General features: G+C 44.1%; 1 protein-coding gene and 1 pseudogene across 1 annotated transcript in view; both read right to left on the bottom strand.

The window, feature by feature from the left end:
• Window positions 1-20291, bottom strand: part of LOC111142476 (laminin subunit alpha 3) — a 271036-nt gene extending 250745 nt beyond the window's left edge. Inside the window, exon 1 of the mRNA XM_022495666.1 lies at window positions 20025-20291. Within this exon, the coding sequence (XP_022351374.1) occupies window positions 20025-20291 (267 nt within the window). The remainder of the gene's footprint in view (window positions 1-20024) is intronic.
• Window positions 9321-9891, bottom strand: LOC111142660 (annotated as a pseudogene).
• Window positions 20292-21441: the final 1150 nt, after the last annotated feature.

The following is a 21441-nucleotide window of genomic DNA, read 5'->3' as shown; positions in this document are numbered from 1 at the left end:
GATCCCAGGACCCTGGGATCGAGCCCCACATCGGGCTCTCTGCTCAGCAGGGAGCCTGCTTCCTCCTCTCTCTCTGCCTGCCTCTCTGCCTACTTGTGATCTCTGTCAAATAAATAAATAAAATCTTTAAAAAAAAAAAATCACAAAGCCAGGACGTGCAGGAACCAGGATCCATGTGTGAGTCCTACCCCCAAGCCAGAACGCCGTCATCCTGATTCAGATGCTCTGCGAGTTCCATCAAAGAGCCCCGTCTTACAGTTGGATGGAAGGTGACGTCACACTGAAACAGCACTTCCATAACTTTCCGTACAGCTGCCCATGACCTGGGAAAGAGATCCCAGCCCAGGAAAGCGCCCCGACTGACGGGTGCGTGGATGCGCGTGGCTCAGAAAACCCAGCATCCCGTCACACTTGGCCGCCAACAGCCCCATGACGTGTCAGCACATTCACGGCACCCCAACCTTCCTCCCAGACATCACTTGCCAAGGTTCCGGAGGCCGTGTGCCTTAAAGGCACTGTCTTAAGGGCCCCAACCCAAGCCAGCTAGAGCCCTGATGTGGAGAACATTCTGGAGTGCACCCATTCCAAACTTAAGATTACTCCTTCCCGGACCTTGTTCAGAATGTCATCCCTTCTGAGAGGCCAAAAGCGTATCAATGTGGTTACCAATGATTAAGACGGGCGGGGGGCGTGTTTCCTGCAGATGGACATCTGCAGGGATGGACGAAGGGCGATTGCTCAGCCCAGGAGAAGAGCATATGGATACACACCAGCTGGGGGAGGAGGGGCGGGCAACAGATTTCACCCCACGGTCGGTGGGGCACACATCCTACTGTGCTGGGCTCCTGGAGGTAAGGATCGGAGAGATCTATAAAACAAGGGACTCAGGCTTGATTCCAGGTATTTTTTTTTTTTAAAGGCAAATAAGAAGATGTCTGCAAAATTTACACCTGCTACTCAAAAACTGTTTCCCTTCAAGCCAAATGCTGGAGGTTTTTTGCTTTTAACTCACATCAGCTTTGCTTTTAACTCATATCAAAGAGATACATTTTGGAGTAGAATCTGAGCATTTGAATCCTAGCTCTACAAGTTATATGTTGGTTGAATTATTTAGCCTCCCTTTAGCTCTTTTTTCCCTTTGTTAAATGGGCTAATTCTCCAACTGGATGTAGTGGTTGTGAAAATTCAATGAGACATCATCCACAATGTAATCGCACTGCCATGGGGATTACGGATTACCGCTGGACCCCGGGGTGGGTGTGTGGGGGGGGGGTTGTTTAAAATGCAGATTTCGGATGCTGCATCCCTATTATCAAGGCTGTGTCTCTGGTGGGGGGGCCAAGAATTGGAATTTTTAGCAAGCCCCACAGCTGATTCTTTCTCTTCCGCCCACTGCAGTCTGGGACCACAGAGGCAGCCGTGACAGGGACACACGGAGTACGCCACTAGAGACCCATCTTGCAGCCACAGTCACCAAAGTAGCTGCACTGATGGTGGCGATGACAAAAGGAAACATCCACCTGCCAGACAGAACGCCTTGCACTTTGCACATGGTGACAGGACGTTCTTTACAAATCTATTAAGATGAGTCCAATCACTTAGCCCTTTTACAGATAAGGAGACAGAGGGATACCTGGGTGACTCAGTGGGTTAAGCCTCTACCTTCGGCTCAGGTCATGATCTCAGGGTCCTGGGATAGAGCCCCACATTGGGCTCCCTGCTCAGCAGGGAACCTGCTTCCCCCCCATCCCGCCCCCTGCCTGCTTCTCGGCCTACTTGTGGTCTCTCTCTCTGTGTCAAATAGATAAATAAATAAAATCTTAAAAAAAAAAAAAAAACAGATAAGGAGACAGAATCTCAAAGAGGTTAAGCAACTTACCGAAGTGGTGTAGTGGAGACAGGAAACCCGGGAGGGATGCTGGGGGGTGGGAGTTGGGGGCAGAAAGGAGGAGCCTGGGGGAGGGGCAGATGTAAATCTGCCGGCACCCGAGATTTGGCCTTGGCCAGAGAAACGTGTCCCCGCTGGCCCTTGCCTGCCTGGGAGTCAGGTACGACCAGTAAAAGAAGATGCGTTTAGGCTCCTCCATTCCTGGATAACTGAGAATTGTGTTTGTTCTATATTGGCACAGAGTTTCACTATATTCCCTCTTTTATTTGCCCAGGAATTATTTCACACATTCTCGATGCTCCTCAAACCCCCTCCTCCCTCTTCCCTTCTCCAGATTAAGTCACTGAATTTGCTCATCTTCCTGATCCACAGAGCTCCCTGCATGAGTCCCACACGCCTGTCTTACCTCCCATTGCTGTGGAGAAGGTAGCTGTGCTCCAAAGTCTCCCCCTGCCAGCCCCCATCCTCTCCACGCACTGAATTGGCCCCTCCTGCCTGCTCAAGGGCTTTGCATCTGCCATTAGACCCCCTAAACACACACACTCTCCTGCATCTCAGTGTAGCCCTCTCCTGGATCACTCCTACCAGGAGACAAACAAACAGTCCTCCACTTTCCCCTCCCTCACTGACCTCGACCCACACTGATGCTCTGGCTGGTCCTCATTCATGCCAAGCAGGTTCTTGCCACAGGGTCTTTGCACTTCCTCTTCCCATTCCTGAGAATATGCTTTTCCCAGACTTAAGTCCCATTTCTGAGAGGTCTTCCCTGTCTACTCCATCAAAAGCAGTGCTGCACTCTGCCATCTCTCTCTACTGTCTTATCTGCTTTCTCCTTCTTCTGAGCGGGAAGCACTTATTTGCTGGCTTTGCTGTCTATCATCCTTATTATTATTATTATTGTAAGTGCCTTGAGCGCAAGGCCTTGTTTACTACCTAGAAGAGTATCTGGCACAAGACAGGCACTTTATATTTGTTCATTTAGTTAATAAATAAAGATGGCATAGGCTATTTTGTTACTCCAAGAAATATACTAGAAAGTGATAAATGAGAAGAGGAGGAGGCAGTATCCCAGACATGGAGAAAAGGGGTGTGTTTGGGGTGTGTGTGTGTATGTGTGTGTGATTTTAACTTTTTATGTCAGAAGCTAAACTCCTGATGTTCAAGAACAACAGGAAATTGCAGACTTACACTCTTGTCACTAAACTCATTAGAAAGCACCAGGTAGGGGCGCCTGGTTGGCTCAGTCAGTTGGGCACCTGCCTTCAGCTCAGGTCATGATCTCAGGGTCCTAGAATAGAGCCCTGTGTCAGGGCTCCCTGCTCAGCGGGGAGTCTGCTTCTCCTTCTGCCTCTGCCTCTCACTCATGTTCTCTCTCTCAAATAATAAGTAAAATCTTAAAAAAAAAAAAAAAAGCACAGTGTAACTAAATCTAGACCACCTTTTTCTCCTCTAATGGAAATCTACTTGCTCCATCCTTCAAGGCACCCAGAGCCCATTCCCAGCTCCTACCGTCTGACCACTCGTCTGCTCTGACCAGAAAGCCCCACTCCTACTCAACTCAGCTCTCCCATCTTTAGATAGTGCCTCTCCCAGAGGCACTGGGAGACTTCTCAGGTACTGACTTTCCTTGCTCATCTTCCCACTGTGTCCAAATCAGAGAGCAAAGAAAGAAAATGATGGTCATTCTCCTGGCCACAACAGGCTTTTTGCTGATTTCCTTCCGTTCAAAGGAGGTTTCACCCGAACTATGTCTCCCTCTCCTAATCCACATTTGGCCTCTTGATCAAGGCCTTCCTATTTCTACTTCTGCAACAATCTTTAATTAGAGTTACCATTCATTAAACACTGTGTCCCGGGTGCATAATGTTTACTCCATGTAATCCTCAGAATAACCTTGTGAACTAAATGGCATTTGAATCCCCATTTTACAGAAGACACCAAGGCTCATAGAGGTAACATAGCTCACTCAGGATCACATCTTGAGGAGAGATGCTTTCGAAGCAAGCTCTATTAATTCCAAAGCCCATGCTCTTATACTTTTGCGGATTCTAGAACCAACTTGTTTCTTCTTGAAAGAATCCTTGAGGACATAGTCTGAGTCATTCCTCAAGCCAAGATTTTCCCTATCAATTCCCTTTCAGTTATTGATCTCCTTCTGAAGTAATTATACTCTCCACAGCTTTATTTTCCCATTGTCCCATTCCCTCAACTCTTTTGCTCAAAGATTTTAAATTTCACCAGTCACCTAAATTCTTTTGAGGACCGAAAAGTGTATAAATACATACAAAAATAAAACAAAGCATTTATAAATTCTGGAAAGGATACAGAGGTCTCGCTCAGGCATAACATTCAAAATACGCAACAACGAGGGCAGCCTGGCTTTCTGAATTCTCAGAACATACCAGGCATGTTCCCCTCTCACAGCCCTTGTACCTGTTCGTCTCTCTGAGTGGAACATATTTTCCCACCCTCTTCACGGCGCTGATTTCTTCTCAACCCCCAGTATCTATACCAATAAAACCTCCTTAGAAAAGCTTTTCCAGGGGTACCTGGGTGGCTCAGTGGGCTAAGCCTCTGCCTTCGACTCGGGTCATGATCTCTGGGTCCTGGGATCGAGCCCCGCATCGGGCTCTCTGCTTGGCGGGGAGCCTGCTTCCCCCCCTCTCTGTGCCTGCCTCTCTGCCTACTTGTGTTCTCCCTCTCTCTCTGTCAAATAAATAAATAAAAATAAAAATCTTAAAAAAAAAAAAAGAAAGAAAGAAAGAAAAGCTTCTCCATCTACCGAACGTGGAGAAACTTCCCTTCATGAACTATTAAACCAAAATCCTGCTTCTTCTCTCCTAGACCCAAACACAGTCATTATTGTGTATGTTTACTCACTGGTTGCAAACTCCCCATAGGATGTCAGCTCCATGCAGGTAGAGACCTTTCTTGCCTTGTTCAGATCTGTAGTCCCAGCCCATAACGTCCTCCTCCTCTATGCCTGGCACATACATGTCAATCATATTTGTTCAATACAGGAGTGGATGAATATCAGACACAAGGGTGTGTTCACACCCAACCGCAGGTAGAAGTTCTTGCCTTCGTTGATAAGAATCTACATTAAGAATCATCCGGGGCACCTGGGTGGCTCAGCCCATAAAGCGTCTGACTCTTGATTTTGGCTCAGGTCATGATCTCAGGGTCATGAGATCGAGCCCTGCATTGGGCTCTGTGCTCAGCAGGGAGTCTGCTTGAGATTCTCTCCCTCTGCCCCTCCTCCACCCCATACTGGCTCCCCCTACACTTCTCTCTCTCTAATAAATAAATAAATCTTTTCAAAATATCACTTACAGAAGTTCTACCAGCTCCAGTTGAGTTTCCAAGTGCTGAGATGGTCAATGAGGACAAGCCAGTCTGAAAGTAACACTCAAGACTTCATTCATTCACTACGACCGTGAAGGCAAGAAGCAAAGTACCAGCATCCCAGTGTTTCATTTTTTTCCCCCAAGGAACAGCACCAGGCAGGGGTCAGATGACAGGAGAAGTATCTCACCACCAGGAGCCCGGAACAAAAGGCTCCTGCCTTTTTCTGAGCTCAGAGGATGGGAGGTACGGAGAAGAGGAGAGTGGGAGTAGAAAAATACCCAGTCATCGGGAAAACGTGCCTCAGCCAGAGCAGCCCATCGGAAATCTCTGGGGAGGCATCTGGGATGCACCAGTTACCTCACTGGGGGCCTCTGACTGGGGATCCTGGGCTGGGAATGCAGAGATGGTGTGAGCGTGGCTGGTCGGGGGACCCAAGCCCTTGGTTGCAACCCCCTGTGGAAGAGTGCAACGTACTCCTGTCTACAGGCCTGGCATGGGGAGGGCAGCTTCCCCACAAGGCCGGCCGGTCAAAGCCTAACTGTCTACAGATGGACTGAAAAGATGACACACGGGATTTTGACCTAGTAAAGGACTCTCCTCCCTCTTCTTTAAAAATCCTTTCAGTGGTGCAGGAAACTCTGCTTTGGGCAGTTCCTCCCCAGAGCTGATCCACATCCCTTGTGATGCAATATTACACATCCTCTTCGATTCTGTCATTAGTGAAGACAGAGAACCGCTGATTACAAACATCTCTGTCAGGATTCTGAAGGCCCCCGCCTCATCTTCCTTGTGGTTAGTCAAGCAGTTCTAATGTGATTTGTTTCAGCTCCAATCCTTCTAAGCTAAAGGGACAACTGCTCTATGGGACAACTGCTCTATGGAACAGCCAGAGAAAACGACTCCCAGAATCGAGGCCAGCAAGTGATCAAAGAAAATTGAGGCTACAGGTAACACCAAATACAAGAGAGGGACAAAGACTTACATGGTGCTCAGAGAGAGGGAACAAAGATTTTATTATCACTAGAAAGACTGATTTCAATAGCTGTATCTTTACTCAGATAAAAGTCTATTAAGTTGACCCAAAAGATAATGAAATTAAATGAAAGGAAAAAAAAAGAACCTCAATTAGTTTATGGCAATCCTATAAGAGATTTCCCAAATGAGGTCTTCCACCATTTTTTGCTAATTTTTCTGGTACATTAAAAACGTTCAAGATCACATTAAAGATAACATTAAGTGATAGGTTATCACCATGAAATAGGAAAACCACCCGGAAACAGAGTAGACACTACGAAAATTTGAAAGTCTGAAATTTTTGTTCTCTTCAAATCACTGTGCGAACTACCTTGCATAGAATCTTTGCCACTGAGGTCTTTTGTGCACATAAATCCTTTGCCATATTTAGTCTATGCGGAGCCAGTCCCAGGACATAGGGAATTGGGCCCTTCATCTCACGATCCACCCCCAAACCCTTCCCCTGACCTAGCCCCGCAGCCCTCATTAGCAGTGAAGGAATCGTCCCACCACTGTGCGAAAGGGATCCAAGGCTCACAGTAACCATTTATCCATCATCCCCAAACTCCCAGAGTCACACCTGCATTAGTCAATCCTTACTTTATGCCCTTCTGATATGTTCTACATATTTAAAGATGCCTCAAGATGTGTGATCCCTAAATATTTGATCAGCCAAGAGCAATCCCCATTCTATTTAAGGACTACACTGTGAGTGGCCAGATTGCAGAGTCTCAAGAGCAGACAGCCTAGAACCACCCAGGGAGCCTCAAGCAGTGCCCTTCGTCTTCCCCTCCCCCACACACAGATAACTCACACTGAATACTCAGTGAGCAGTGCTGACTGACAGAGACTGGTTATCTGACTTAAAGTTACTGCAATGGGCTGCATATCTGTGTGTCCCCCCTCCCCACAATTCCATACATTAAGTCCTAACCCCCAAGATGATGGGATGAGGATGAGCTGAATGGGATTAGCACCCTTATAAGAGAGGCCGCGGAGAGACCCCTCATCTCTCCCGCCCTGTGAGGACACAGCAAAGAAAAATGAACTGGAAGTGGGTCTTCAACAAACACTGAACCTGCCCACATCTTGACCTTGGATTTCTCCAAGGAAACTCAAGAACAGTGAGAAATAAATTTCTGTTGTTTATAAGTTACCCAATCCATAGTATTTTGGGTTGGCAGCCCAGAAGACGAACAGTTAACTGTATTCGTCTCCCAGGGCCATACCAAAGTACTATAAATTGGGTGACTGAGAACAACAGAAATGTCATGTCTCGGTTCTGGAAGCTAGAAGTCTGAAATTGAGGTGTTGGCAGGGCGCTGCTTCATCTGAAATCCGTAGAGGAAGGATCCTTTCTTGTCTCTTAGGCTTCTTGGTCTTGGCCCTGTATCAGATATCTCTACCTTGAAATTCAACACATCAGGGCCACACCTGCCTTCCAAAGGCAGGGTGTTGAAATTTAGGTTTTTGATTTTTGGGTTTTTGTCAAACGGCACTTCTATCCAGGTGTTGCTCCAGTAGGAAAATTCTATGATGGTGTTGCCCTTTGAAAGTTTCTTCAGAAAGCATCTACGGCGTGTGGGTGACACCCTGCCACAGGGAAGACAGACACGAGCAGGAAATGGTGGCCCCACCCTCAGAGAGCTCCAGATCTAGCTAATAAGGACACCAGTCATGAAGATAAATGGTTCCAGGGTAATGAATGGAATTACTGAGATGGTGCCCTGTTTGGCTGCGGCTCTGAGGAAGGAGTCATTAGTAGAGTGGGTATGAACATGAACTCTGCAGCCAGAATCCCTGGCTGTACCACGTACCAGCTTTCTGCTCTTAACTCATTTAACCTCTCTGTACTTCAGTTCCCTCATCTATAAAATGAGCACGCTAAGAGGATCGCCTTCACAATGGTTGTGAGGATGAAGACGTAAGTACATGTAAGGTGCTTTAGAACAGTGCCAAGCATCCGTAAATGTTATGTAAGTGTGTGTGAAATTAGCACCATGCATTAAGCAGGGCAGTAAGTCTCCTGATCACGAGGCTGTTCCCCCTGCTCACCCTTCTGCCTCTTTGTTTGGTATCACTTCTGTACACAGTATATGCAGTAGAGGGTATAACTTGAAAGTAGTGAAGTCTTTTTCCCACTTCTCAACAGTTAAGCTCTGCATAAATTAAAACCCATATTTCTCACCAGCTAATATTCATTTATTGATTTCAGATGTGTTTTCTTATGAGAATCTAGGATGGGAAAACCACTAAGAAAATACAATATGTTTATGACTTTGAAAAAAATGGCAGGATATGTGAGATTCAATGAGTTGGCTTTCCCCAAGGCATTTTCCACCCTGTTGGCATGAGGGATCTAATCAAGGCCCTGCTAGCTCATGCAAAAAACTTTTTTTTTTTTTTTTTTATGAAGCAGAAAAAAGGCTCGCTGCCTCTAAGTAGACACAGCCTTGCCCAGACTGGATTTCAGCCCCTATGTGTCCCTTGGCCAGGAGCCCATGTATACAGCCAATTCCATTGACTAAGACCACTGAGGTACCATTTAATGAAACTTTTTCCTCACTAGGCAAATGGTTCCAGAATGTTGAGCAAGGGTTAATGAAGGTTTCATGAAAGCTTAAACCACAACCAAAAAAAAAAAAAAAAAAGTTTTTCCAATTTGGAAGAATATATTATTATCACCAAAATTAACCTTAATGAATGAATACCTCCCTCCAAAATGTTACTTTTTTTTTGAATGCTAAATTTTATTTAACGCTTGATAGACAAATTCAAGTTCATAAAGAATTTCCTTGAATTTAATAAAGATGCTTAAAGTGTTCTTTGCATTTTTTAAAATAGTTCTTTTTTCCAAAGTTCTGAACATAACAATAAATATGTAGAAACAACCCCATCACCTGGCTGCATTAGAAGTCCTCGCTGGTGGGCTCACCATTTATAAGAAAGACATCATTCAGCACAACCCATCACAGAGACTATGGTACCAGCAGGGGCTTTTAACTTGAAGAACCGTTACTAGATCTCTTTTATCAAGACTGTTAATCACCCAGAAGCCTTTAGCTACCAATTAACAGTTACCTATGAAATCAATGAACACAGTCACTGGCTTTAGTGAAGTGTGACCCAACTGCCCCTGTCGCTGATAGTGTCTGTCAGATTTTCATTTCACAATGACTAATGAAATAGAAAGCCCTGCACTGTCTTCTTCTGGGGGCTCTCTTACATTTCCATCATACCTTTTTCTTCTTGCATGCTGTCCCACATTTCAAGCTCTGTCTCTTTTTTGTTGTTGTTCATCTTCGAGCTATCTTAGTTTTTCCTTATACTTTTCACCCTGCGCATTTAATTCCTCTTGTGTTTTGAAACAAGCAGCTCCTAAAGCCTCTTGTCCTTTAACAACAACATCAGGTTCCATGGCAGTTCAGTTGCCTCTGCCTCAAGGCCCTCGGTTGGGTGGAAAGCTTCTGAAACACCACAAAGAGAAGGATGCAGCTGAACACCTTCGGTGGGTGATGTCCCAGCCATAGGGACTAGCGGGGCGGGGGGCGGGATGGGGTGCTCACCAGGATATGCAGGAAGTGCAACCCTTCTGTCTCCAAGGCTGGTTGCATGGACAACAGCTTCTCGTCCAATTCCATGGCTGCCCTCCCCTCAAAATATTTCTCTAATTGCTATAAAAATGTGTCCCTTTGTAAACAAATAATATCTAGTTATTAACACAGTACTAAGAAAATTTAACACTGTTATTCTGCAAAAATGCCTGTGGATTATTTCCCATGCCAAATATGTTCAGTATATAATGCACCATATAGTTCATTATCAAAATAATTTTTTAGGGGTGCCTGGATAGTTCACTCACTTAAGTGTCTAACTCTAGATTTTGGCTCAGGTCATGATCTCAGGGTTGTGAGATTGAGTTCCCCGTTGGGCTCCATGCTCAGTGCGGAGTCTGCTTGACATTCTCTCTCCCTCTCCCTTTACCCCTTCCCCCACTCATTCACACACACTCTCTCTAAATAAATAAGATCTTTAAAAGAAAAAAAAAAGAATTTCTTACTCAAAAATTTTAAATGATTATTATGAAAAATCATTGCTGTCATTCACCACTGTAAACACATTTACTGGGCACGATGTACCATAATATATGCTAGGTGTTTTTTATCCTCCCAATAAATGTGTGAGATAGACACTAATATTAATTCTGTCTTATATATGGGGAAACTGAGGTTATGCAATTTTCCAAGGTCAAAGAGCTGTAGAGTTAGAATTCAAACTCAGCTCTATATGATTGTAGAGCCAGAGTTATTCACCTCCAAGTGAGAGTAATTTGATGATATATACAATGAGATGATATCCTATTTTCCCTCATAGGAATTTCCCTGGTCTTTTAAGAAAATTAGGCCACAAAAACACCAGTCATCTACAGAAAGATCATGTCTGGATCATTTTTGCATCCTCAGCATCAAACATGATGCCTGGCATGTAAGACCCACTTAATAAGTGAAGTGAATTAATTAATTAATTAACTAAAAGAAATTAAAGGTATACAGATTGGAAAGGAAAAAATAAAACACACGTAGTTCTGTGTGTAGAAAATACTGAAGTCTACAAAAAATCTACAGCAAGGTCACAGGATACAAGATCCATATGCAAAAATCAATTGCATTTCCAGTGTGGATGTGTGTGCATGTAGAAATTAGAAGATATGCGTATATTTCCTAGCTCTGTCCACTGAAAGTGTCTAAAAGCAATGATATATTAGAACAATGAGCATTTACTAAACAGTACCTCATATCCGGATCTTGGTTTCTAAACACCGCACCCATAATAAGCAAACAAACAAACAAACAATGCACCTTGAAAAACCAGTCGGTTCCTAGGCAGGAGCAAAAAAAAAAAAAAAAAAAAAAAAAAAATTAAAAATGGCCCTGGAACATGTTGTGGCACCAGAAAGCAAGGAAGCACTCAAAAAGAAGACGTAAGGATATCACCAAAAATGGCAGAGAAAATAGCTTCAAGGAACTGTCCCTCCACTAAAGCAATAATTAATCTCACCAAAAAAGCTACTGAAACAAACATTTCAGAACTCTGGAATCTGTTCAAAAACCTACAACAACTTATAATCAGTGAACTTAAAGATAAGTTGACTGAAAATATCTAGCATGAGAATAAGAAAGAAAAAAGAATGAAAAAAATAGGGGCGCCTGCGTGGTTCAGTGGGTTAGAGCCTCTGCCTTTAGCTCAGGTCATGATCCCAGGGTCCTGGGATCAAGCCCTGAATTGGGCTATCTGCTCAGCACGGAGCCTGCTTCCTCCTCTCTCTCTGTCTCTGCTGCCTCTCTGCCTGCTTGTGATCTCTGTCTGTCAAATAAATAAATAAATAAATAAATAATGAACAAAAATAAACAAAGCTCAAGGCACCTATAGGACTGTGACCCATTACAGACCAACATACACATTATGGGAATCCCAGCAGAAGAGCGAGAAAGAGGCAGAAAGGATACTGGAAGAAATAATGGTTGAAACTTCCCAAATTTGATAAAGACATGAATCTACACATCCAAGAAACTTAACAAACTCCAAGCAAGACAAACTCAAAGAGATCCCCACCAAGACTCATTATAATCAAACTCTCAAAAGACAAAGAGAAAATCTTGAAAACATCAAAAGAGAAGAAATTTATCACATACAGGATCCTCAATAAGATTAACAGCCTGCTTTCCATCAGAAACCATGGAAGCCAGAAGGCATAGAGTTGATGTATTTAAAATGTTGAAAGGAAAAAACTGTCAGTCAAGAATTCCATACCTGGTAAAAATTATCCTTCAAAAATGAGGGAGAAATTAGGACATTCCCAAATAAACAAAAGCTGAAAGGAGTTTGTTGCTGGTAGACCTGCCTGACTGAAGGCCAAAAGGCTAGAGATGCTAAAGTAGTCCTTCAGCTGAGATGAAAGGATACTAGGATATAAATCAAAGCCATACAAAGAAATAAAAAACACCAATACAGGGGTGCCTGCGTGGCTCAGTCATTAAGCATCTGCCTTCAGCTCAGGTCATGATCCCAGGGTCCTGGCATCAAGCCCCATATCACGCTCCCTGTTCCAGGAGAAGCCTGCCTCTCCCTCTCCCACTCTCCCTGCTGTGTTCCCTCTCTTGCTGTGTCTCTCTCTGTCAAATAAGTAAATCTTTAAAAAACAAAACAAAACACCAGTACAGCTAACTACATAGATAAATACAAAAGCCAGCATTATTGGAATTTTGGTTTGTCCCATATGATTTACAAAACAAATGCATATAACAATAATTATATATTTATGTCAATGGGCAACAATGTGTAAAGATCTAATTTGTGAAGACAGCATCATAAAGAAGGGGGCACAGACTTGTATAGAAGCCAAGTTTTAGATACTACTGAAGCTAAGCTGATGGTCAGCTGAAACTGGACTGTTGTAAATTTAGGATGTTAATTATAATCCCCAGAGTAACCACTGTGAAAATAAATACAGAAAAGCAAATGAGGAGGAAAGGAAAATGGTTCATTGGGAAAAGAAATTAAACACAAAAGAAAGTACTAACTGAGGAACTGAGGACCCAAAAAATATAAGACTTACAGAAAACAAAGAGCAAAATGGCAGAAGGCCCTCCTTATCAGCAATCACTTTAAATGTAAATGGGTTCAACTTAACAATGAAAAGGCAAAGATTTGCAGAATAGATTTAACGAAAAAAAAAAAAAAACCCACAATGCAGACCTACAAGAGATTTAGATCCAAAGACACAAATGAATTGAAAATTAAAGGACAGAAAAAGATTTTGTGTGCAAATAGTAATCCAAAGAGAGCTGTGACGATTATACTAACATCAGACAAAATAAACTTGAAGTCAAATTGTTGCAAAAGATAAAGACACACATTACACATTGATAGAAGGGCCAATCCTTTAAGATATAACAATGTAAATACATCTATATCAAACAAAAAAGCCTCACATATACATGAAGCAAAAATGGACAGAACTGAAGGGAGAAACAGTTCTATAATACTAGTTGGAGACATCAGGGCTTCATTTCAATAATTGGTAGTTTCTCAAAAAATTAAACATAAATTCACTATGTGATCCAGCAATTCCACTCCTAGGAATCAACCCAAGAAAACTGAAAACATATGTCCACACAAAGGTTTGTTTGTGAATGTTCGTAGCGGCATACTTATAGTAGCCAAAACCTAAAAATAGTCCAAATGTCCATGATTTGGATAAAGAGAATGAAGTATACAACAGCATACTATTTTCTGCAATAAAAAGCAAACCAGTAAATCGTACAACAATATTAACAAACCACAAAATCATTATGCCAGGTGAGGGAAGTCAGACACAAAAGGGTGCTCGGGTGGCTTAGTCAGTTAAGCATGCTCTTGACTTCAGCTCATATCTAGGTCTCAGGGTCGTGAGATCAAGCCCCTTGTCCAGCTCCTCGCTAGGCGGGCAATCTGCTTAAGATTCTCTCTCTTCCTCTCCCTCTGCCCTTACCAGGCCCTCCCCCTCTTTAAAAAAAAAAAAAAAAAAAAAAGTTGGGGCACCTGGGTGGCTCAGTTTTTGAGCGTCTGCCTTTGGCTCGGGTCATGATTCTGGGGTCCTGGGATTGAGCCCCGCATCCGGCTCCCTGCTCAGCCTCTCCCTCTCCCACTCCCTCTGCTTGTGTTCCCTCTCTTGCTCTCTCTTTCTCTCTGTCAAATAAATAAGTTAAATCTTGAAAAAAAAAAGTTAGACATGGGGCACCTAGGCGGCTCAGTGGGTTAAAACCTCTGCCTTTAGCTCAGGTCATGATCCTAGGGTCCTGGGATCGAGCCCCGCATCAGGCTCTCTGCCAGCGGGGAGCCTGCTTCCCCCTCTCCCTCTCTGCCTGCCTCTCTGCCTACTTGTGATCTCTTTCTCTGTCAAATAAATAAAATCTTTAAAAAAAATTTAGACACTAAAAACCACATGTTGTGTCATTTCATTTATATGAAATTTACAGAAATGAGAAATTTTTAGAGGCAGAAATCATAGCAGTGGAAATAGATGTGGAAATTGAGTGTGTAGACACAAGAGAACATTTGGAGCTGGTGGAAATGTTCTAAAACTGGATTCTAGTGATTGTTGTACAACTCTATAAATTTATTTAAAAATATTTAATTCACACCTACAATGGATGCATGTTATACTATTTAAATTATGCCTCTATAAAAGTGTCAAAAATGACTCATATACTTCAATCTAGTTTTGTAAAAAAAAAAATATGAAGAAAATGTGTAGTTTTCACATTCATATATGCACTAAAGATGCACACAACTAACTTTCTATAACGGCTTAAGTATAGTTTTCTCATAAGTGAGGGGCTGAAATTAATCACCTTTTGTCCTTCTCTTTCCCTATGACTATATACTTCTTTTTCTCAGATTAAATGATCCATGTTCTCAATGGCACAGGTAATTCAGAACATGAAGTAAAATCCTACAATTCAAGGACTGAATAGTCCCACTGCCAAGTATTCATCTTCTACAACCCTGAAGATCCATGAGCTCCAGCAAAATCCGTGACTTTTTGAAGCAAACATTTAAATTGCTGACATTCTGTGTGTGGAACCACGTTCCTCTGCTGGTGAGTGAACCTGGCTCTCCAAAGGAAAAACATTTATGTTCGAATGATTTGCACATAAACTTTCATTGCTAAACTTTGGCTAATGTTCACACAGAACTATTAGGAAAATCATTTTTTAAAATTCATCTTTAAATTGCTGACTGCAGTCATTTGTCTGAAGTCTTAAAATAACTCACCGCTAAGAATTGTTACAAATATATCAATGGAATAGTAAATGTCTTTGATTTCTCAGCCCTTGCCCAACACTTTCCTATCAGTTTCACAAAGGAAAAGTCCCTTGTTGAAGCCAACAAATTGTTTCTCTTTCACAATGGTTCTATAAACAGCCTTAGTGAAATGAGTTTCCTGTTTATGGCCATTAGTCCAAGTCACACAAACATACAACCCAGACTGCTTTGTGACAAGCATTCTTGCTCTTGGCTGTAACTCACATGTGGGCACTTCTCTACCACTGTCATTCAGGCTAGATACACATTCCTGTGCATAAATTATAATGTAATGAAGGAATATAACGGAAGACATGTTGAACTGTCAATGTACAAAATCAACATCACGTGTGTGGTAAACATGTTCATTTCATTCTTTGTGAGTGTCATGTTTATGCCAAGCTAAACCAAACACAAGGTTACATTTTCTTTTCTTTTTTTTTTTTAAGATTTTATTTATTTATTTGACAGACAGAGATCACAAGTAGGCAGAGAGGCAGGCAGAGAGAGAGGAGGAAGCAGGCTCCCTGCCGAGCAGAGAGCCCCATGTGGGGCTCAATGTGGGGCTCGATCCCAGGACCCTGGGACCATGACCTGAGCCGAAGGCAGAGGCTTTAACCCACTGAGCCACCCAGGCGCCCTCAAGGTTACATTTTCAATACAGCCTTCCACTTATATTTTATCATCATCTCTATCAGATGTCGGTAAATAATGATTTTTTTTATTCCATAGGTAAGGAAACATTTAAAATTGAAGCATAAAGTGTGATAGATTTCAGTGGTAGTTAACTTCTTAGCAGAATAGAATTAATTTGTGCATTTTTCTTGTCTATTCTTTACACTGACTTCTTTATAGCCCTTAGCTGTGTCTTCATTCCACTATCTTTTCCTTTAGTATTTTCTGAGCACACATACCGTTCCAGGCTTTGTGCTACGCACAGGATACAACTATGAACCAGACAGACAAAATCCCTGAATCAAAGACCTCTCAAACATCAAAAACTTAATGTCTAAGCAGTAACAAGTATATAAAATCTTATTTAATGAGTTTTAAATCCAGAGAAACCACAGTGAGCATTTTTCACACAATAAACAAAATTCAGACTTTTAAAATGTCCTGCCTGTGGGCACATGCTACCATTCAAGAATCAGGATTATTATTATAGAATCAGGACCATAAACCCAGGCTTTATTCTAAAACATAACTTTTATTCTTTTTTTTTTTTTTTTTTTTTTTTTTTTTTTTACATTTTTTGCAAAATCCTTCTGGCCTGAAATTCTAAATCCTGGCTGGCCCTGAAGATTTATTTTTAGAAAGTTCATGAAACAGAACTATTTTAGTTACTCTTCTCCATTTCCCATCTTGAGCATAAACACATTCAAGATAATCATCATTTGGGTACAACCAACTGATCAGTCATAATCTCCCACCCTTCCAAGTCCCATCACCCCTCGGTATCCTGAAAGGTAGGTCTGCACCTGTGGCTGCCAACACGGGGCTAGAGCAAGCATCTGAGAGCCCAGCTTCTAGAACTCCCCTTCCCTGTCTTGTCTCCAACACATTTCTGTCCTCATTAGATAAGAGCTTCTCACATCAGCAATCAATACATCTTCTCAAGCCCTCAGCTCTGAAAGCAGAAAGCACTATTCAGCAGCACTCTTGTTCACCCCTTATTTTTCGGAAAGAACACAGTATAACACCGGATAGCATTCTTTTTCCAAAGGCTATAGCTTGGCCTAGAAACACAGTCTGCTGAATGATCTCAGAAAAGCCACTTCCTTCTCTATCTAGGACTGTGCACCAAAGTTTAAGGACCTATCCTGGAAACTCAATCAGCACAGAAAATATGACTTTTCTGGACCTCCAAGACCATAGTATCAACCTATGAGCGTTCAAAAGAAAATGCCAGATGAAGAGAGTGAAGGTTGGCCCATTCCCAGGCAAATCTCGGGGAGAGGAGATATTTGAAAATTTCTTCCCCTTGCACTTCCTCTTCCCATAGTCAGAACAGCTCTCTGAAAAGTTGGGTGTCCCAGGCAATCCAATGGGGTGCCAGAAGGGAATATCAAAATGTGTTTTTTTATTTAAAAATGAAGAAATTCAGTTTGACTAACATTTAGTGTGCACTCTGCTTAGGGCCTTTACCCCATCCACGAGTCGGCCGGTCACAATGGTCCTGAGTGTCTGTCTGCCCAAGGGTAGAGGAGGAGGGGTTGTACCAGGCTCTCATCTGACCATGACACACCGCAGCTTACGTGGGCCTGGTTAAGTAGACATGTGGGTTCTATTCTCCTAGACAGCAGAACAGTTCCAACCTTGTACTAAAATGAGGAGTGACAAAGAAATTCTTTCAATGACACACGTTCACTGTTTATCTCATGGTAAAGTATTTAAAACTTTGAAACTTAAAGTTGAGTCACACTTTTTTTTTTCCCACAAAAAATTCCAGATTTGCTCTTTCCGGGATGACAAGGAACTGCCAGTAATATACTACCTGATATATATTTACAAAAAAAATAGAGGTACCTATGAAAGTAAAGGTGTTGTGTCAACAATGTGTGAAAAAGCAAATAAGATTCTAAAGAAATGTACATTTTGAAAAGAGTGTTTTGGAAAATAGATGTTTGGAAATGTTTCATATTTCTGTTGTTCAAAAGACAGAACTGGGGTACCCTAAAAGTTCTCCTATTTGCACAGTTTAAAAGCCTGGACACAGTATTTTGTAATGTATTTTAATATTTTCCAAAAAACTACTTGCAGTGAGTTTTGAATCTATTTTTTTTTAAACCCTTAAAACATAACACCTTCCTACCAGGAAGTACTGAATGCCACCTGTAAAGCAAACATTCACTGGCCAAGTGTCTACTTTAAAAAATTTTTAGAATAATTGAAGGATGGGTAGAAATATGAGTACTATGATTTCGAGAATTCAGACAGTATCAGACCTGCCCAGTTACACAGAATTCCATGCTCCCAAAGGCCCCCTCACTTAATTTGAGGCTCTGCTATCACCATCTTGAAATTCATAATCTTTGAACAAGGGGCTCACATTTTCATTTTGCCCCAGGCTCTGTGAATTGTTCTGGAACTCAGTGGTCAGTGCAGTGGTCCTTCTTCTTGAATCTACAGATTTTTCAGCTATCTTTTCAGCTGTGACAACTACTAATTTCAACTATCAATGTAAAACTGACCTTGAATTGACAGATCATAAGTGCTAAACTAACTTTGTCAAAAATAATGATATACATAACCACATTTGTATATTTATAAATAGTTATAATCAGAAATTAAATATTTAGGGGCAACTGGGTGGCTCAGTAGGTTAAAGCCTCTGCCTTCAGCTCAGGTCATGATCCCAGGGTTCTGCATCGGGCTCTCTGCTCAGTACGGAGCCTGCTTCCCCCGCCCCTGCCTGCTGCTCTGCCTACTTGTGATCTCTGTCCGTCAAATTAATAAATAAAGTCTCAAAAAAAAAAAAAAAGTTACCACCTGCCTTTAAAAAAAAAAAGAAATGAAATATTTAAAGAAAGCAAACTTGGGCGCCTGGGTGGCTCAGTTGGTTAAGCGACTGCCTTCAGCTTAGGTCATGATCCTGCAGTCTCAGGATCGAGTCCCACATCAGGCTCCCAGCTCCACGGGGAGTCTGCTTCTCCCTCTGACCTTCTCCTCGCTCATGCTCTCTCTCACTGTCTCTCTCTTCTCTCAAATAAATAAATAAAATGTTAAAAAAAAAAAAAAAGAAAAGAAAGCAAACTTACTTGCACTGTTAATAAAGGAAATTAAAAAGTATTTTCATCATTGTTATTTTAGTTTTTTATTTCTATTCTTACCTGTCTTCTAGTACTCACCGTATATTAATAAAGCAATACATGCATATAGTTTATAAATAAATAAGCACGTACTGGCATTGCATGTTCAGCTATCGTCATTTATGGAAGTGCGCAACCAAAAGTTTCTAAAACCCTGACCTAGATTCTCAATGGTAATCTTTTGCTTGCGGAGCCCAAGTTCCGAAATTACTCCCTCTTCCGGCAGCACCTTCCTATTCCTCAGCAATATTTCCCAGTAGAACGAGGGGGGCAATTCTGAATTATGGCTCAGCGCAAAGAGGATTTCAAGTCAGGACTGGGTTCAAATCCCGCTGCTTTCCTTTAAGACTCAGGCACGTTTCTTAACCTGTCCAACCGCTCCGGTTCCCTGCGCTGCTGTGAGGGTCCGTGGGTGAAGACTTGGCACACCCCAGATGCTGATTAAGCACCAGCAACTTTATCATTTACGCCGGGTGTTCGCGGGATGAGTCTGATGGACCCTGAGCGCGGCGTCCATCTCTGTCCAGTTCAAGTCTCATTCGCCACAGTAACCTGAACGCGGACGCTCCGGAAAGGGCGGTGAGGTGCATCTTCGTGACACGAAGGGAGGGGTGCTACCGATACAACCTAAAAGTTCTCTCCAAACCCGCCACGGAAACCCACTGCTACCAACTTCTCCCAGTAAGGTCGGGGAGACAGAAGTGCCTGGAAGGAGGCGCGCCAGTGAAGCCCAGGGGGCACCCATGGCCTGGCCGGGCGCTGCTTGAATGATGGAAGCAGGATGGGGCGACAGTTCCATGCACCCCGAGGCGCATCTGGGGACTTTCACCTCTGCGCCCGCAAACTTAACCTCAGCCTTCACTTACCTCGAGTGCTCTACTGGTCCCGGCCTCGGGCGGCGAACCGGCAAGGGCGGAGCTCCCGCAGGATCGCTCCGGGGCACCGAGCCCATCTCCCAGGGTCGCCCGCCCGCGCGGGGCCTGGGGGAGCCCTTCCCGGTCTCCTGGTATCGCTAGCGCGCGGGGAAAGACCCCTCCTTCTGCTGAGGGCCGCAGGCCAGCGCGGAGAGGGGGCCCGCCCCTCGCCACCCCGCCCTCATTCACTCCCGGGACCCGTACCTGGATGTTGTGGCCGCTAACCGCAGCGGTGGGCCCCCCCACCAACTTGCAGTAGAGCTCCGGCCGCGCGCCGCCGGGCTCCCGCTCTCCGCAGGTGGCCGTGGCCCAAATCCTCGCCGCCTCGGCCAGGTTGAAGTAGGGCGGGTGCAGACTGAGCCGGGCCGCGGTCAGGGGTTCCCGAGCGGGGTTCACGGCGTGCGGCAGCAGCAGCAGGAGCAGCAGAACCGGCCTCAATACCCAGCCTGGAACCCGCGCGGCCGCCGCCATCCTGCAGCGCGTGATCCTCCCGGGAGGAGCGAGCTCAGCCCCGGGTGTGGGCGGCGGCTGATCCGCGCCCCCGCCCCACGCGCCCGGAGCCCGCGCCGTGCAGTCGGCTTCTCTGGTGTGGAGCCTGCGGCGGCTGGAGCGGACGCCCAGCGAAGCAGGAACTGACAGTGCCCAGCCTCGGGCCAGCCGACCAGGTCTCTGCAGCGCGCTGCGCCCTGCAAACTTCGCGGGCGGGGAGAGCGAAAGGCGTTCCCGGGCTCTCACCCTGGCTGCAGAGGCGGGGGCCGGGACCGCCCCACCTTCCCACGCCCCGCGCAGAAATCAGAACGTCCTCCTCTCCAGCTGCTCACGGTCTCAGACCAGTAGTGAAAGCCAGCCCGGACCTCGGACAAAGGGGAAGGCTTGGGTGAGACATCAGAACAAATTGGCACTGCCTGCAGAACTTAAATCAAAACCTCGTGGCTTCCCGAGCGTCTCAGTTGTCAAAAGACAAGTCCCGTCAATTTCTTAAACACCGTGCGCCAACAGTATCTGTGGCACTACAGCGCATTCGGAGTCTGGGACCGAAGGAGCTCACGGGGAATGGGGAGTGGCGGAACAGACACATTTAAAAGACAGCCAAGAGCGCAGGTTGTCGTTTGCCAAGCTGCCAAAACACCTTGGGGGGAAATCTTTAAATGCCCGATCTGCTAAATTTTACAGATAAACTGAGAGATATTGAGCGAATTTCTGGAGCTGTCAAGCTGGCGTCAGAGCAGAGGGTACGCCCAAACCGGGGCCGAGATTTGGTCTTCTTTGCAGAATGTCTCCCCAAAACCGAGCCGGTTTAGGCGCTCTAAGTACTTCAGGGAAAGTGCCCCTGCTGCCGGACAGGACTGACCCGAGTGCCTCAGAGGAAGTGGGCTTACTCCGAAGGAAGGAGGAGGGAAAAAGAGGGAGGGTGTGAGAACATTACGTGAGCACAGATTGAGACAACCATTAAAAAAAATGGTACAGTTGAAAGGAGTAGAAGTGACCAGTGTATTTATTAAATACTGGGATATTTGCTAGAAAGAAGACAGTGTACCTATTTAATCATCTGTTCTTCAAAAATAAAAGGAGAGGGAAAGGAATTTGTGAGTGTAACCAAAAGGAGAAGCCACAAAGATTG

This window comes from Enhydra lutris, unplaced genomic scaffold (assembly GCF_002288905.1).
Source record: "Enhydra lutris kenyoni isolate GAN:26980312 unplaced genomic scaffold, ASM228890v2 scaffoldscaffold8, whole genome shotgun sequence".
NCBI lineage: Eukaryota > Metazoa > Chordata > Mammalia > Carnivora > Mustelidae > Enhydra > Enhydra lutris.
Note: the sequence above shows the minus strand (reverse complement) of the source record. Positions and strands in the feature narration are given on the sequence as shown.